The sequence below is a fragment of the Trichoplusia ni genome, chromosome 3 (genome assembly GCF_003590095.1).
Source record: "Trichoplusia ni isolate ovarian cell line Hi5 chromosome 3, tn1, whole genome shotgun sequence".
Lineage (NCBI taxonomy): Eukaryota > Metazoa > Arthropoda > Insecta > Lepidoptera > Noctuidae > Trichoplusia > Trichoplusia ni.
Genome location: NC_039480.1, coordinates 1,378,479 through 1,398,456, shown reverse-complemented (window position 1 = coordinate 1,398,456; position 19,978 = coordinate 1,378,479). Strand labels below are relative to the sequence as shown.

The 19,978-nt window shown below is 35.4% G+C and overlaps 1 protein-coding gene across 1 annotated transcript in view; it reads left to right on the top strand.

Moving 5' to 3' along the window:
* Positions 1–52: 52 nt before the first annotated feature.
* Positions 53–19,978, top strand: part of LOC113508658 (ankyrin repeat domain-containing protein 29) — a 32,009-nt gene continuing 12,083 nt past the window's right edge. Inside the window, exon 1 of the mRNA XM_026891738.1 lies at positions 53–352. Coding sequence (XP_026747539.1) covers positions 341–352 — 12 coding nt within the window. The 5' untranslated portion in view covers positions 53–340. The remainder of the gene's footprint in view (positions 353–19,978) is intronic.

Sequence of the window (19,978 nt, the reverse complement as noted above, 5' to 3'; positions counted from 1 at the left end):
TAACTGTCAAAATGCGCGCAACTCCGCAAGCGAGGGAAAAATCACAGACAGAGTCGGAAACGCTACGTTTCGTAGTTGACGTTTGTGCGGTCTTCGGTATCGACATAAATAACACCCAACGATTTCAGCTGTGAAACACGACAATACTAACACAAACATTTGTAAATAAAACACACAAATATAGTATACGTTACGTAACGCGTGATATAGTATATTTTACATAGAATGTGTACAAAATGTGTTGATAATAAATAGTGCAGTGTTTTTAGTAAAATATTGTATTTTTGAATGATGAATATTTGAACACACGTGTGTTTGCTGTTAATCGATTGTTACCAGAATGTCACTGAAGGTAAGTGCTGGATCTATTGATTACCTGTAAAATTGAGATGCTTGACAGGGTAAGGCTATATTTAATTTTTCGCGTGGGTAGCGAGCACCCCTTACGATCCACAATCGAAGGTCGCTCGTGTCTCGCGTGGGAAGCAATTTAAATTATGAAAAGTAAATTATTTTATTGAAATTTGACTGAAATTAACCATTAAAAAAAAAAATTGTTATTAGGGTCAATGGTTTTTGTTTTAATATCTAATAAATAAAATATTTGTACTTATTTATTTATTGCTTTCTAGACACTTTTTTAGTAGAGAGCATGTTTACATTGTTAAAATTCTAGCTCTTTATAATGTAATTTTGTGAGTACCTTCTTCTTATTCATTTGTTTCATTTTAGACATACACCTCGTCATTCCTGTTACAAACTAGTTTTTTACACTTAGCTGTAATTATTTATAATACCTCAGTCACAAAACATTTTAATGACTACAGTTTAACAAATTATTCTTTATAATTAGTTCAATTTACATAAATTTAAGATTTAATTGTATTTTATTGTTAAACAAATACACATAGTATGCATTACTTTGCAGACTAATTCAAAAACAATTCTGAGTCGTTTCAAGGTTGAAATCTACATTACAAATGAAGAAAGGCTTCAGTCACTAATTAGGCAGAATTAACATAGAATTTTGAGGGTCTGATTCATTTAAAATGTAATAAATGTGTCAAGAAAGTATTTATGTGTTATTGCTTACAATATAATTCAAATTATATTCCAAATAAAAAAAAATGGCACAATAATAAAGATAAGTATACTAAGAAACTGACTGCAATGCTGAAGAAAGACACATTTCGGACCAACAAAACGTTTAAAACCAGTTCAACCTGCTTTAACACTTTGGAGTCATCCGGCTTAAGAAAAATAAAAATTAGATTTTAGATATATTTTCTAGGTTTCTCAATTTTATTCTGTAAAGTAAATAAAAACTCAAATACCTAAAGTAATTTGCATAACATTCACTTTGGGTCAAGGTTAGCTGATAACATGTTACAGAAATGATAACATATGGCCCACTGAAATTATGGTTTAGGTTTTGTTTACATTTGGATATTGGATAATATGATTTTTTATTATTTTGGTATATGTAAAATTATCGTCTTGTAGCTTAATGTAGCAATAAGTTAATCGGTAATGAAGGGTATGTCGCGAAGTGGCGATCATCACGATGGATGACTATAGGGATGCACAAAAAAATCACTTTGAACCATCAGCACCAATTCGCTCTGATGAATTTTTGAAAGTCATCAATTCAGCGAAAACCTGACTACCTTGGCAACTGGATTCCGCGTATTCAGTAACTAAGATTCAGGAGGGAAGATTTGCAATCGTTTCATATAGGATATTCAGCTGACTAATTACGACTGAAATCAACACTAAACACTAAGATCTTTAGAAACGCCTATATATCTAGCTAAGCTGCTTAAAAATCCTATTTATGCAACTACCTTCCATACATATATGATACATTTTGTATATATATTGACACCTGTCAAGATACTCATAGCTTCTAAAAAGATCGTTACGTCTTCCACCTATACATTTACCTACATCTTAAGCTATCATGAATACGAATGTCCACGGCATGTTTTCTGAAGCGAGAGGAGTGATCAAGATTGCGACGAAGGGGAAAAGGTGCAAAGGGACGCTATTCCCCTCCATCCCAACTCCCGCTTATAGATGGCATGATTTGCTCTTATGGGGAGACACGGCTTAAACCAAAGTTACATTTATATGGTGGCAACACCTTGAAATATGCTAACCTATTTTTCTTCCTTTGAAATTGCGTTTGAGGTACGCTTTTCCATTTACGTACATGAATTTATGCTTGTTCATTTCATGTTGAAAACGCGCACCTGCCCCCACTTACTTGTAAGAACTTTTATAGGTTAACGTTAATAATATGTTGTCTATACATTGTTTACGTAGGTTTTTTTATCACATTCGCTCGAGATAAGAATAATGCAATAGGCACATCATGTGTTCAGCAATTACCACTTCATGAGGAAATCAAGGACTATAATACGAGAACGTACGATATCCATAGTAAGTAGTAGATAATCTCCATATAGAAACTTAAAACTTCTGGGATCTCAACTGAACTACATAATACGTGGATTAAGAGCATCGCAAGACCGAAATTGTGTCGACAAAACAATGAAATCCAATTAGCAATGTCTGCAGCCCACAAACCGGTAACAGTTGCTGCATGGTCGCATGGTCCGTATTTAGCGCGCCGACGGCAAGGCTTCCCAACCAGTCGGACCGGTCGCATCGTGTCACTGAACCAGGGGTGGTCGAGATTCGCAATATCATACCAATGACGTAAATAATAAAAGCAGAGAGGCGATGAAGACTCGAGCCACTAAATCCCAGCCAATAGAAAAACACCCCACTTTTGGACGCACAATAAACTTGACTTGAAAGATTCGTAAATGCTTGATTTTAACTATTTTTTTCAATGATAAAATATGCCGTTAGTCACTTTCCTGGCTACTTTACAACGAACTTGACAAATAACAATATCTTCAAGCAAATTATAAAATAACTTCAATAATTTGATTTGATTGAAGCACTTTTGAGCATCGCAATTATTTTACTGCAAAATTCTTGCATGACTGAGAATCGCTCGGTAACCTCGCCTTAATCTTTCAAATGAATCGCTTTGCCGGCAACCCCTCACGCCCCCAACTATAACTAAAGAAGAGAAAGGTTCAGTATGCACCATTAGATGTAAATCAATAGGGAACTCGAAACAGTCGTCACGTACCCAATCTATCGTCAAGTGCTTATTAGATCACTCCACCACACTCAACACCTTAAGTAGTATTTTTAAGTTGATTGTAACAACGATCACTGACTGACTACTTGAGCCTCGAAGACACTTCATGACTTTAATTTAAAACTGGGTATTCATATGTGTAAATTAATAATGAACAAAACAACCATTTTCTTTATCAGAGGTATGGGAACTCGATATTGTTTTCTATGTTATTTAATAAATAAGTTCTAGACATTAACAACATGATGAGCAGTGTCCTCTAGGTTTACTTTTAGAGTACTCGAAACTACTAAAACACCTCTTAAAAAAGAATTACTCTGGACCTAATGATATCAATCACGTTCCCCTTCAGACTGTAGTTATTTTTTATCAGTACTCCACCTAAAAGACAGAAAAAGAATAAATATATTACGTATAAAATAATTGTACTTCTAAAACGTGTTCATTTGATTGCAGCAACATTCGCAACATCATTAACTATTATTATCATTGCTGTAATACCACTAAGTGCTGTGAAATAAATGACATAATGATTGCTATGATAGCGCAAATTCTAGGCATGGATTCGAAACATAACATTAAAATTACATTGTTGTGTCGTTCTGTGTTATTGCTAGCCATTGATTGTTGTCTAGCTTCTAACGGTCGGGTAGAGTCGTTTTAGCCGCCATTTGTAAATTAATTAGAAGTGCAGGAAACACTTTTAATGACTCCTCCATAAATAGGAACGAACACTTTTAGAGCCATTAGTCATTTCAGACGAACTGTCAAGTAACTGCATGGTTGTTGGACTGTTTATTTTTTAATGAGCAATTGCAGTAAATATAGAAGCGTTTCCTGCATTTACATTACAAGAGTGTATGATACAGTACTTATTGTCCTGCTAAAATGGAGACCTAACTAAGAATAAACCTCCAAAAACATGTTATGACGGATGGTATTAATTAATTTATATTCAAATATCCTGTATGATATTTATGTAGCCTCGATTCTAGTTGATAAAGAATCAAATCTCATTGCCACTCTACTACTTGAGATTTTTGATTTGCTAAGACCATTAAAATGAACTGATTGGTTGAAGTTTTACATTCCAATTGATATCTATGTGAAATGCAATAAAGCTATTAAATACATGTATTGAGTAAAGCTTGCAGTAAATCGATTCGAAAACTCGTAAGCGATATTGTAAATCTTCACAAACAAAAAATGGGAACGCATCTGTTTCCCGAGTGAGTTGTAAAAATTTCGATGAAAGTGGGCCACAGCTGGTTTGCTGTGAACCAGCCAACGTTTTACAGTGTGACCTTTAATGGGAACCGGCTAACCAGACGTGATATACACGTATCGCAATTATATATCAAACTCATACTTGTGCAGACGACTATAATCCTGTTTGGAGCTGCCATGTTGTGATTTTTATTACCTGGGTCAGGATGTTGTTGAAAATAATTGGGGGAGCGTGATTTTTTTCTGGCCGTACTAGTATTTTCACTTTTGAAATATTGCGACATAATGCAGTCTATTATAGCGAAATAAATAAGGGAATACCTTTATAAAACTGAAATTAAACGTTATATACCTCTCAAGCTTTCGCTCTAACCTTTTTAGAATAACCCCTATATCACTCACGGAGTTAGTGTCAATTGATAGTTTACAATGTACCTAATATATGACTAACCGGTGAACCATGTTGTTGTGAAAACGTTCTATGTTCTTTTTCATTCCAAACTGTTAAATAATATTAAAGTAATTCTTGAGAAGAATTATTACACTTTATCTAAATTCTAAAGCACAGATTTAGAAACTTCCTGACCTACATACTATGTATAAACAATAGCCATTCATCTAAATACGATCTTCAATCGCATCCCCCACTATTCTATTTTCTCCATTCCTTGCGAACCCCTTCTGATAAGTCTGCAGTTACCGTCTGATCTAAATATAATCTGTTTATGTATTCTCCGCTGACTGCTCTGTACCCCAGTCTGTCTGGATTTAGGTCTAGACGCTATAAATAAAGTTAGGTCCGTTATGGATTGGACTTTTCAGGCGATCTTTCGTCAACCGGCTTTTATGGATGTCTAATGTGGAAATTTTTATTGTTGTTCAACCGTCAAATCGCGTAAACAAAAAAAGTAGATTAATATCGACTTTTAGAGATTCCCTTGTAAAAAATACCGTATTCGAAGCATGGTGTTTGCGACCCTATCTGTACCTAATGATATTCTATTGCAAACAAAATTTATTTTTCTTTCCAAGTGTCATAGTATTCAAGAGAAGAAACAATGACGTCACTGGTTTGCATAAATTATCGTTATGGCCTATTAATGGTATGCAGTATAGGCAATAATAGATGTTACGATCTCATTTTAATGATGGTAATAAATACGTAATAATGGCTATTAGTTTTGCTAATTCAACCATGAAGTTTAATGCTAGGCCTGACCCGCTTTGCACGTGAGCTTTTATTGTTTTTCAATTTATTTATGATAAGAATTTCTTCGTACATTTCTTACACAAGTTGTAAAAAGCTGTAAAATCTTTCATACGCCATTTACTCCATTGCCAGTACGTAACCGATCCGTCATTACACAACTTTTCTAAATTGTTACTTTTCGCAGTCGAGTTTTGGCCATCCTGTCCGTTCTAAAACTGCACTTGTTTTAGTGTCTCCCCACGAGCATTCCTAATATGCAGTGTCAACTATGTGATCATTTCTTGAATATTTTTTTCCTACACATACCTACAGTATGTTCAATTGGTTCCATTACAATCCCTTCTAACACAAAGATACAGTATACAGTTTAATGAGGTTGGTGGTGCATTGGAGCGATATAAAGCACCAGCTGCATTATAACGGGTATCATACACATAACTTGTGTGCTCTTGTTTGTTACTGACCGTTATGTTGCTTCTATAATCAAGACTTACTATAGAAATTTCATAGGCACTCATATTTTTATTGAAATAAAAAGGAAATTACTCAATGGTTGTCTATGTTGTAATAAGGCGATTTATGGGTTCAGCTCCTTGACTTAAAGCGGTTTAGGAAGCTAAGCCGCCAGCGCTAATAAGGTAATGTTTAGACCAGGTTGTATCTAGGGTAAACTAAATGACCTGCTATTTTTCACTACCTGTCTAATTACATCAGTTCAATTAAGAGAATAGTACTACAATTCGCAAATTAGGGGGATTATTATGAAAGTGGAATTTCCCGAGATATTTAAGCTATTGTGAATATTGACTTGTTTTATATGCAGGTTGCAGCTCTACGTGGTAAATATTATTGATGAATTGAAACAAAATCTGAAATGGATAATATCAGAGAAAAAATTAAACTTTTTTCAAAAATTAAATACGAAGAGATTTTTTATTAAAGTTAGACTCATATCCTCCAACTTAGGCAGTTTAGTGGACGGAAAATGAGCATTTAAATTTTCTTGAACTGGACGTTGTAGACTTTAGTTGATAGTTGTTTGAGTAGTTGATAGAGTTGATGTTGTAAAGTTGCACAATCGTCTTCAACAAGTATCGCAATGATTACAAGTACCCGCAAACCGGTATCCGCCAACAGCCTCCGTTACTGGTTTGCTAAACTGAATAGCTTACTGAATTACTCAATTTAGGTTACAGATATAAGTGAGCTACCTAAGAACATTACAACTAGATCTACTAACACAGCTTACTGATATTGTACGGTAAAAACTTACATATATTCCTGTTAAACTCTAAACTCTAGCTTCGGGATGGAAGTGTTTTTTTCCGCCAGATTTTAAAGAAAAAACACAAATATAGACAGTATATGAAATAACTCAAGTATTTTACACTATAAAACCATTTCAGTGATGAGTCACAATTCTCCATAAATGTCCATATTGAAAGCAACGCAGCACAAAGATAATCCTGTCTGAACGTCTTCAGTCAAATTCAATTAAGATCCTTGACGTCACTGACCTATTTAAATGTAAATACTGCGTCGTGGACAAACGGCTTTGTTTAACAAATTGTACTGGTTAAGCTCATACATAATCAGTCAATATTTAAACAGTTACACCATCTTACGCTACTGGCAAATATATTTTTATAAGGCTCAAGATTATTGAGGCATTGGACATCTAAAGGTTTCGAATTTGCATCCTGATCTTTAATTCAGATCAGTCAGACAATTTTCAACGCGATAAAACTTGACGGCAAAAGATTGAAAGCTGTAGTAAAGTTTAAATTGCAGAAAAGGAATTTGAGATTGGAACTTTAGTTGTTTCCTTACTCGAGCGAGAAATAATAGAAGTTCACAACGTTCTCGGTAATGTTAGAGCGGGTATGGAAAACTCACTTTCAATGGACTATAGAACTAATGATGTCAATGTAAAATCGCTTATGACAACTGTTGGTTATTTTTAGACGTGACTGGAGTCATACCGTTGATTGTTAATATTGTTTTATGTGTTCTTGTCCTGATTTAATGATGCCCAAGAGGCCGTACCTACTGCAATGGTCATACACTTTAATGTTCCATCATGTCTTGCATCATCGAAAATGTCTTATATGTGTATATTCTTCATTCTTCAGCATTGCCGTCTTCAATTCCTTTATTTTTCTAACACAAATTACAGATAAATTAGCCTAAGGAAAAACGAAAATGCCCTTTTGAAATATCTAATGAAAAGGTATCCTGGAATCTCGATGCTGTTTTCATGGTTCAGATCGATTTAGTATCAGTCTGTGGAACATTTTATATGTTAAACAAATCAGTCACAATCACAACCGATATCTGAAAGGTTAACAGCTTTGAGCATGTATTAGAAACCTGAGCCGTCGTACACTGGCCATGTGACATTTGATCCTTATTTAACTCTAAATCTAAGTGACTCAACGCTTGCCAAGTCTAAAATTTAAAGCTGGTTTTTCAAATAACCGACAACATTTGTCATGTATATTGTGTTGAAAATACGTGGCAACGTATTTGTTTTCGAGGATGTGTTGTTAGCGACAAAAGTAATTGTGTATGATGATATTGCATCCACTTCTAATTTACATAATATTACGATCACTCGACCAGTCACGGCACAACACATTGTCATATCTATTGCGATCAATCACGATCACTCATTGCAAATATACTTTCCATACATGTAGTATGTATACTGGCACCTTGTTGAAAGTTGCTTAATACGACGCTGTTCAGTTCTTCTGGCCTATATCGATGATTAATCAAAAGTTAGGCAACTGTACTTCTTATATTTTGTTGTTTGTTTGGAGATAGTATTAACTACATTTTGGATTAATTTTCTAGATCGTATGATGATCCAAATTCTCAAAAACCCCATATTTATCTATAGGTATAGCTCTACCTACTTGTTTGAAGAACATTTGGCTTTTTGTTATAAATATCACAGATAAGAAACTGCAACATATGCCACGCGATAACACTGTACCATATAATAGGTTATTTTTAAACCGCACGTCACGACCTTAGTTCTAGAGGTGAAGGATTCACTACAAACTGCAAAACATTCATATCGAACACGTATTAATAGCTTACAGCATACATAGATAATTTTACAACTTTGCACGTTGTGACGGTATCTTTGTCATTGAATTGAAAGCTATCATTTTAACAGAAGTATAAGATCCCATTGCAAAAAGAAATGCTGAATGTGGGTTGGAATAACTATGAGAAAATAGAGTTTATGTTTGTTTCATGTCTAAGAGTAGATACATGAACTTTCTGATCCCCAAATATGAATTGCACAGAACTCTCTCATGCCAACAATAATACTCCAATTGAAAGAGTAAATCCAAAATTCGGTACTCTGCGGGGTGAGCGTAGCGCTAAAACCCAATAGGGCGACAAATAATGCTCTATGAATTTCAAAGTACTGCGGAACAAAGGAAACAAAAGCATAAAGAACTACCAGCTACCCTCCGGGTTTCCCCTGTAAGCCTGTCGCCTTGTGGTAAGCAGTCGGCGGATTATTCGCAACCTTGTGTCGCGATCGGCCTCAAATGTTGATACAATTTGTTGTTTATATCATGGTAAGTTTATGTCAAGTGGCATGATTATATAACGAAGTTGTCTAAACTTTACCACGACTCTCTTATTTTGTTATGATATTTAAATAAGCAATAACAAAAAAAATATCTGATTATGCCCAATTGTGTGAACATTTTTCTCTTTCATTCACTTCCCAAGAAATTCTCATTAACACTCACTTTTGCGATCACATGATAATGAAGTCCGCAAGCAGGCGAGTATATATATATGAAGTTACTAATCAATAAAATGTCATTTTTTAACATATACCAGTTACAAACATCACTGAACCTCACGGGTTTCCCCAGTGTAAGCGGTGTCGCGCCGCAGTAAGTAGCCGTCACACAACACTTTAACACTTGACCCCCTGGTTTTGTCGAACAGAGGTTTTCCTTCGACGAACCTTGCTCGCTAGATCGAGTTACATCACTGTACGAGTGTACGTGAGTTTGTTATTATTTTAGTTACGAATAAACTGCTTTTAAATGAGGACGTATATTCTGTTAGCTGAAGGCCAAGGTTGTCGGACTTGTTTTCGAATGATTAGCGACTGTTTGAATGTATAAAATTTATGCTAATTTATGATGTAACGGAAGTCAATTCAGTATCATACTTAATTCTGAACTTAATGTCCCTAACTTTAAATATACTGAATATGGTACAGAATTGAAACCAAGTTAAAAAAACTTAAATTAATAAAGCCTGGAAATTTTGTTTCAAAATTCTACAATATAAACGACTCCCAAATCAAAATTCTACTTCCTCTCCGCGACGTTTACCCTCCCACTCTTAGATCAATACAAGCAACCCTATTATCAACAGTAAAGCCCCATCATATTTCAAGAGCCGCTGCTCACTATTAGAACGTCAATGTTTCTACAAAGTGCCATTACAAGGTGTTCTGAACTCATATAACCTTATACGAAGCATAAGGCCTTACATCCATTAGGTATTCGCCAGTTCCATTTAAGTACGGTGCACACAGAATGCACCTGTGCACAATAAACCTGAATGAAAGCCCGCCTGTCTGCCGCATTCTGGTATCGACCCGTCTGCTCCTACCCTTTTACGGTTTCAAGGGTATTTATGCGTAAAATGCCAGCTATCACCACATACTACTAGTTTTTCCCTGTAGCGTAATCGATGAAAAAGTTGTCAGCATCTTAATTGTAATATGCAAGCATTACCTTAAAAAGACAACCTGCAAAGACCACTAAGGAGTGAGAATAATAAGTTAAGTAAAGTAAGTTTCTATATATTTAGGAATAGAACCTCAGACGTAAGAAATAATATACTCTTGTGGGCTGAATAAGCTGCACCACAAGATAAATAAAAGCCTTAAGCTAGGAAGAAAAACGGGTAGAACATAACAGAACAGTTGGCTAACAAAACAATGGAGATCACTTTCATGAGACTCACAAAAGGCAAGTTATTTATTGGTTGATGCTTGCCACTTGACCTGGCCTTATTCCAAAAGTCCTCTAATTAATGGCCACGTTTTGCCATCCACGTGGACTACTCCAATCGATATTCCATTAGGCACCCATACGAAGTGTAACAAATCAACAAATCGAATTTTATTTGCGTCAGTAGTCGTATCAGGAGGAAAATTAAGGGCTGTGAAAGGGTGGCCTTGCCAAATAATTTGTCACCGAATTGGTTTTGTTTTCATAAAGTATTTTTTGCCGAAAACTTTACGTAAGGACACGATTTAGTGTCAGTCTCAATGTGACTTTAACAGAGGGTGACTTTCCCGTGACGGTTTCGTGATATCCTTTTTTGAAGTATAAAAATAAAATGCCTTACTTCATTTTGGGAGCGTTATGAAAACGCTGTCTGCACGGCTGATTTATTTTATAGCAGAAAATCAGACGTCCTTTTATTTATGAACTTAACTTTGATGCTTAAAGAATTGTGGATTGTGTAAACTGATATTATTCTGGTGGAATAGTCTAGTTGAAATCCAAACGGTTTAATTAATACGTAATATAACTTGATAGTTTTTTAGAAACTACTACTTTAACTTTATAGAAACGAAATATAGCAAACTTGCTAAAATAGCGGCACTCTAAATTCTAGCAATATTAAAACTTGTTCGTATCATTCCATTTATCGCGCAATAAATCAAGATTCAAGGCAATCTGTTCAAACGTTGTAGCTTGCTACGATTCTAATTAACTATCTGGCTTTAATTATGACAAACAACATGCTGCCAATAATAAAAGTTAATTAGTTATGTATTTAGCTCATTATACCTCTTGCCTCCACTACGTTGACATGTAGAAACTGTCATATCATATTTGGTTGATGGTGTCGGTTATTTTATTAATAAACAAATCCGTACCCTTCTAACACCTAAATCCTTCGTTCTAGTACGATACAATACTCCAAAAACAGAAATGAAATAACTTCCATTAATAAATCACTGAAACATTTGCGTTCATATCTGTTAATGGGGTTCGTCTGTCGGTCAAACATTTTAACTTTTATAACGGGAAGCGTTTAGGCAATTTCCTTATAAGCTTTTTGTACTATTTCCAAATATCCTGTCTTGGCTTCCTCCTTCCAACAATTATGTTAAGAACTAAGTGGGCGGTAATAACTCGATTTGGCTAAACGTACCGTAGTTTAGGTATCCTTGACCTATCTTACACCTGGAAAATAGCTAGATAGATGGATATGTAATTTATTGATTATATTTAGATATGCATTGTTTCCTTAATGGACGGAAAACAAGAAAGCAAGCAATATATACTTATTTCTTTGTCTGGAACAAAGAAATAAGTACCTATTACTTGTTGGGTAATTATTGAAACAAGTATAAGCAGATTAATTTGGACTATACAAAATTATTTAGACTTTCTCGACCTTGCCATGTACCATGAAAAAGACACAAACTTGGCAACACTGCCAAAAAACTATTGCTGTGACTCTGTGAGTGTCAAGGTCTCAGGAGTACGATAATTTAGTAACTTATTTTATTTAATAGTCGTTTTATTTAAAAGCAGCAAAATTTATCTACTTCACAAGAATGTGACAATTGAACTGTTTTGTATTCCACGTCAGTATAAAAATATTTAGTTTTGATCTCTAAATTATTCGTCATCACTATCAATGTCAAACATTTTTAAATTCAATATTATTTCTTAAACTTATTTGCCGTCATAAAGCAAGTCAAATTGAATTATGTAAATCTTATCTGAAGGCTATTTCGACGCATAACTGAAAGCAACATAATTAAAAAATCAAAAACAATACAGAATTCCTATAATTGCCAACTTTTAATCACCAGTCCTTATCAGTATCTGTGACATTAATTAAAACCCAAGGCCTCGAAAGAAAAACAAACGGAAACAACGTAATCAAGAATCGAACGGCAATTGCAGAAACACAATCGAGCAATTAGTTACCGTTGTGCAACCGGGGCGTTTACTGTAAGAGCATAACTAAGGTCATTTTGTGTAGAAACGAGACGCAACTATACGCAACGCAGTGTTCCATCTCTCTCTTTAACAATTGCGGTAGACCTGCTTGAAAAACGCAGAACAGGTACAGGAGCTGCGCGGGAGTTCGAAGTATATTTGTTACGTCACCGATGATATAGCAATCTGCATGGAGTGACGACATTGTGGTTTACCCGCTACGGTAATAGTTTAATGTTTTGTGAAAGGAGAATTGTTTTTTAATGTGCATTGCATCCGGGATCATTCATCAAAGAGGCTTAAATATGGTACGATCATAGATTTCATTTGGCCCAGGGTTCGTGGAAAAGGCTAGGTCACTAATGGGTGTTGCAACGTTTTATTTGGAAGAAACGCGACAGTGTGTTTTGTCCATATTGTGTTGTTAAACAAAAGAAGTAGTTAAAATAACACTTGGCTGAACGGAAAATTAATCAATTAACCAGACAAATACCCTACAAAAAATATTGACGTGTATAGATACTTTAGTTTTTCTTGCAAGTGACTGTTTAACAATGCAAGCTGCGTGACAGTCAAGGTCTGTGGAAATGGCGCCGCGTCTAGATCTGCATAATGCATCCATCTCAAGGCCGCATCGCTGATTCTGTTATTACCGATTTTTTTTTCGGACCACGTTTCGTTGACGCAAACCGTTGATGTTTGTTCTGGTGTTGCGACAAGAAACGTGAATAATGAATGGTGTGCCAAAAATCTGGCGCTTTGTTTGTAATGCTCGAGTGTTCGTAATGAAAAAAAGGGACCGGTAACTGAAGATTTTGCTTTTTGTTTTAAGAGTTTATTACTGGATAAGGGCGTTTGAAGTTGTAGTTCTTGATTATTATTTGTCGTTTTTATTATACTTAATGATAGACATGCATAGCACATACAGACTGTTTTTAGCCAAGGATACCATGCATGTAATAGTTTATTGATATTTCTTTACATACTAAAACGGAAAGAGTAGTAGTAGGGTATAAAATATATTCAAAATTCGACTAAGAACCAATGTGCGTGCACGATTTTCGACCTAATTACTAACAAAAATCTTTTGTTAACCGAGCACAGTGATTATGAAAACAAAACAAGACGCTTCTTGGCTTCGAGCTACAATTTGTGTATAATTACGAGCTAGTTGCAAGTTCCTCTAATTTCGTAATTAAAGACGACCGTTCTCTTTATCTTCTTTAATTAGACGTCACTTATAGCAGCTCTCGGTACTTTGTTTAAACTTTTTATTTCATAGTATATTTTCAATTACAAAGATTTTTAATTCACGCGTGTCTTCAGTATCATAAAAAGGTTCGGCTAATCTGTCAGAAATTTCTGTCAGTAGATAAATGTATTTATTATAATGCTGTCCGAATATGTAGTCAGTCAAGAAGAAACCCATTAATTAAAACCTGCATTCTTTTTAGACTATACAATACTGTATTAATGGTCCAGATAACAAATCAGTTCCCATTTAAAAGCATGGAATTAAAAAACATGAATCAGTGTTCGCTCGACCGCCGCCCGCTAACGAATTCCTTCCCATCGTTTTCCATGAACATTGCAGCAATAAGCTTTTAGCATTGTGCAACTGCATTCTGTCAGGCGATGCATTGTTGAACAAAAAATTGGGCTCGCCGCAGCACAATGACCCCGCGTTGTATCGAGATGAAGCCTTAAACAATGCGCTGGCACTGAATCATTTTACTTTCATACGCTAGACAGGATCGTATTGTGGATTTAGGTCAGTATCAAATAGACTTTGTAATAAATATGGTTATTACTGAGTATAAATAAGCTCTACAAATTAAAAAACAACCGTTTTAGTAATTGCGCAGGATCGTATTGTGTGGTTAGGTCAGTTAGTACCAAATAGGTTTGTTTAATATGTAATAAACATGTTTATTAGGTACTATAAATATGCTCTCCAAAAAACCGTTTTAAAATTCCTGCATTGGTTTAAAAATAGATTACACTCAAGACAATACTCAGGTTTGGGTAGATAATACTTAGCGTCCATCTGGTCCAACACATCAATCAAATCCGACGCAAGTTCCAAAATTTTGAAACGTCCTTACTAATTCACAAACGTAGTCGGAACTGGCCAACTCAATGGTACATAGTTGAAACTCAATCATTGTAGAGAGATTTCCGGTGAATCTAATGAGCTTATAATCTAGCTGCATCATTCCCAGCTTATCAATCTCCACTTACCATCAGGTTGTGTAACCCTTAGGTACCGCGATCGCGGCTCGGTCTCGTCGATGAGTGTGCGACTTTCTCGTGACTCATCACCGCCTCTGACCCCACAGCTGTCATTACGGACCTCTCCAATGTAGATGTAATTGTACGTAGTTTTCATGTTTTGACTGGCTTCGGTTGTGCATGACTGTTTTTTGGATGTCGGACTTATCCTATCAATACTTGAGAAACTTTGTTTACGATGTTAGAGAACTATTTCTGTTTGTTCCCAATTCTGTCTATGTCTTTCTCAGATTTCGAACCGAACATTTTCTTTTGCCTTTTGAATTTTTTTTCAGTCCTCCTCAATACTTTAGAAACGCCGAAAAATAAAAGTGGAAATGCTGTTTAAATAAGTAGATTCCGCATGTAAATAAAAAGGAATTTGATGACACACATGCCGCAAGGTTGGCCTTGGAATAAATTTATGTGCTAACCCATTTTACTTGTAATAATATTTGAAAAGCGTTTAAGATAACACGTTTAGTATTTTTCTTTCGCATTGCAATATGGTCTAGGTATAGCATAAAAAAATATTTCAATAAATAAGCTATCCTATTTGGTCTTATTTACTCAGTACCCATAAAGTGCAAGATCTAATTTCCAAGTTTTATAAGGGTATCTCCCAAGTTGTAATATCGCTATATTGACACTGTGGGACCCTTTGACACTTCAAGTTGTAAACATTTTGGAAGTCAAATCTCCGTAGGTACTCGAGTTTTCCTATGAATAAATTTGAGCTCGGATGAGATAACAAAGACTGTATTACTGAAACCACGATAATTACGTGAGAATCGAGTTTTATTTATAGAATGTCTCAAAAACGTTCTCAGATGTAAATAATATTGCTCTTTGTTTTTTATGTCCTCGAGTGTGAAAGATAAGATGGAGAAAAATGAAACCAGAAAATTCCTAGGAACACAAAATACATTTCAGTAAGTCTCGGCGCCATGCAACTACTACTTTAGTTATTACAAATCTGAGTACCAGTAAACACTCAGAATAATAAATGACCAACTAAACAGGGAGCGAAACGTATTTAACACCCGCGGCCACAATTAACTGGAAACAAAACAGAGTATGGAGGCTGCATTATATGCATTACACAGTTCCAGTGACTTTCTAAAGATTGCTGCACAAGATAAACATATTTGCACGCAAGCTGATGTCAACGCGGAGAAAGTGCATATGACACCGATTGCTCCTTGCGGGTCGATGGGGCGCCATGAGTCCTGACGCTGGCAAGACATCGCATGCTAGACGTAAACAATAATTAAGACAGAAGCTATTCATTGGCACTTAATTGAAGACAAAGTCAAATTTAATGCTGAAGGAATTGAACTAGATGTAGCCTATTTATTTATACTAAGTGCTATTTGGCAAATTCATTATTTTTGTACTGAGAACGAGTGTTCATTGTAAATAACAATAAATAGTTACTCATGAGTATTGCAGGCGTCCTGTTTTACATTTCACCTAAAATATTTGTGACTTAAATTACATCGAAGATATTAACAATTCGGTTATACTGCAGGTGTTAAATGCGTCAGTAGCGGCGCATGTAAACAAATATCATCTTCACAACTATAGAATACAGTTTTACAACATTTTTTGTTCCTTATTTAATATGTACCTCATGGTGACATTAGTGTCGTGTGTGCGTTTCAGATAACGCTTGCTGCAGTTTGTTTTAGGATAAGATCTGAGACGAGATAGATAGCTCACGAAATAGCAGCACGATGGATAAAGAAAATAAATGGAAGCTTTGCGACAGTTGCCAGTTAAATATATGGGACTGTCTTCTGTGATTAGAAAATCAATTTTGCATTTGAGTTTATGAAGTACATAAAGACGAGCAAAAGACTAAAGTGAGTAGTATCGCAACAAAATGTTTGCCTATCCCGTTTGCTTGATAGAAGTCTAACAGAATAAATGCCGCTAATTCAGAATATGTCGCATGCTAAACGTTTTTGCAATCGCTCGTCGCTTTGAAATTCCTGAAAACTTTTTCCTCATATTGGAACGCGTGTAATTGCTATAAACAGGTGACAATTAGCCAATCTCTGCGTGTTACCGAGAACAATACGGAACGCGCATGAATGTAGAAAGTGATCAACTAATACCATTACAGATAGCGTGAAGAGGTATGTTGCTGTTGCTAATGGAGATGATTTCCAACTGTGGGAACATTTCGATTGCGTGAAATTTGTGATTTTGTTCATTAGACTTTAATGGGATGTGGGTCGGCAATATCTCGAGATTATACGTGAAACTAACATGCAGATTTAGACAGAAATCGATTTGTGACAAATATGCCTATGGCGTGACATTATCCTTGCCAGAGACGTAAGAAATATGCAAATCTGATCTTCAACTTTCGCTATTCGAAGCAGAATAGAGGCAGAGTTGACGATCAGATATGTGATTTATTCATATATATTGGCGACCCATGGTAATACCATCTCGGAATTTCTGAAAAATGCGTCAATAAGTCTTGAAATAAAAACCTGTTGTGTCGCTAACTTCTTCAGTTAACAATTTGCAGACAAACAGCAACAAAAAACAAATCGTCCCACTATAATGAATACAAATGCAAATAGTCTAAACTACTAGCTACCAGCTACTTACAAAGGAACAATGACTCGGTACAATTTTGACGAACGCTAACGAAATAGAGAGTTGTTTACCTCTGATCGTCGCTGGCAAAAAATATTCGGTCAGTGCCACAAGACAAACTGAACAGAAAGATCACTCCATTCGACACTTTAATTTTGTGATTAAGGACGCCATTTTAAAAATAATTTAAGATAACGATAGAAATGCCGTTATCCTTTTGCTGTGCTCTTAGCAGAGCAAAAAGTATTTAAAGTATCTACTTCACCGAAACAAGTTTTAATTTGAAATGTATGTAAGCATAAATTTAACAAAGTTATTGTTACAATTTTAATCTTAAATAGATAGATATTACCCTCAGTATTAACCTTTAGTTTTTGTGCCTTCTGTCTCATTATGTTATAATGGCATCCGGTCGCTTTGTTCATGGCGAGGAAGTTACATAATGCCTCAAAAACTTTTTCACATTGAAAGCACAAATGCTCTATTATTCCACATTTCAGCTATATCTCATATCTTCTTATTATCAAGTTAATAATATTTAATAACATTACGTTTGTGCTTACTTTTACGTAATATTCTTATAATACTTCCCTCGTTTATATCATTGTTCTATTACCATGTAATGGGCCATTTTTTACATGAAACGTTTCGGATTTTCGTATAATTTCGTTAAAGATCGATCGGGTTTGGAGGCCACATGGGCAGTGGTTGAAAGTTCCTTGTAAATTACTGTATCCATTTGTATCCAGGGGATAATGGAATCCTAGATACACTTGAGCTGGAAATAGCTACTCAGAAGATATCGATGAACCAAACACGTTCGATGTTTTGGTGGCGCAACAGTCGCGCGACGAATTCGTTTCGCACGAACTCTTAATATATTCCGTGGTACTTTGCTTAGTTAACAATAACTATGAATAAAGTGGTTAGTTTCGCTCTAATAAATTGTTTTCATAGCATTGTTGGTTTATTCACTCAATGCTTAATGTTAAGCGGTAACTGTCACATTAACATAGCCGTTTTTCTTCCTCTAGTAAATATTTAGCCGCTGTTACTTAAGCTTAATTAATTACGAGCTAATTTGTATGACTGAAATGTTTTGTTTGCGTGCCTTAAACTGTTGTAGTACAAATTATTGTATGTTTCCGGTAATTTTCAAAACAAACAAAATGTGGGTGACATATTTTACTTCAAATGACTCAAAAAAAAAATGACTAGCTTTTGCCCACCCCAATGCCTTTGATTGCGTGGACATCAGTTCTAGCTATAAAACATTATCCTCCTCATTAAAAATCGAAGAAAATGTAGCCTACTTGTTACCAATTTAATCAAAATTAATTTTATTTACACACACACTTTAAATGTTTTGCATCTAAACTACAAAACTACAGCATCATTATAGATAGTTATATATACATCTACCTATAAATACCCAGTAGTATCGCGTGCTAATACCACAGCGTCGACTTCCGTAAATCGCAACACATTACGCGTGGTCCTCACTCAACACTCCATGCCTTTGAATAGAAAGTGCCACGTGTGACGTCGGACGGCAGACATCCCATCAATCATGGTGCATGTCAAAACACTCGCGACTGCTCTGAATACAGTGCCTGGCGTTAGGAAAGCATATTGTGAAAAACAATTGACTAGCGTTCTGTTAACGGGTTCTGTAATGACTTTTTTAAGTGGGCAGACAGTTGCGCCATCTTTTGTAAATGCTCTAATTGCCTGTCTTTAAATATGACAAAGTATGTTCTTGCAAGTCAAAGCTTTATTAATCACCTTAACTTGTGCCCGATTTAAAGGTAATAAAGGTATAGTTACTTGTTAATTCATATGAAACGAAGATTATATCTCATGTATTTCCGCGGATTAGATATGCTATTTCATAATCAGGTTGGAATATTCCACGCGCTAACAAAAACATAAATTTGCGTCACGATATTTACTCTAAGCAATCATACAAACGATCAATAATCCCATACATTAAACTAAGTATACAATCAAATTCACATCAATCACGAATTGTCGCATTAAACTACGTAGCACACATTCGCAGTAAACCTCATCTACTTTAAAACTATGCAAACAGAGAGAGATAGATCTACACAGTTAGATAACGTTTTCTCTTTCCCACGACCGTAAAATGATTGCTAAGCACTTTGTGAGTTTGTGAAACGGGCTCAAATCTCTAGTCTGTATCTGTAGGCCTGCTAACGGACTTGGTACCGCTACGGCAATTTCCCGGGATTCCTCGTGCAAATGATAGCAGTAGTCAGTGGCTATATTAACAGCTATGTGTGGTTGCTGTGAAAACTGACCACTTAATTCACTACCGCTGGTAGGGGTGCCAATAAAGTTTACTTTAGGGATCCATATCTACAGACAATAAAACCACCGAATTGACTTTTGATCAAAAATTAGAAGGAACACAACTACTCATTACGAAATAGTTCC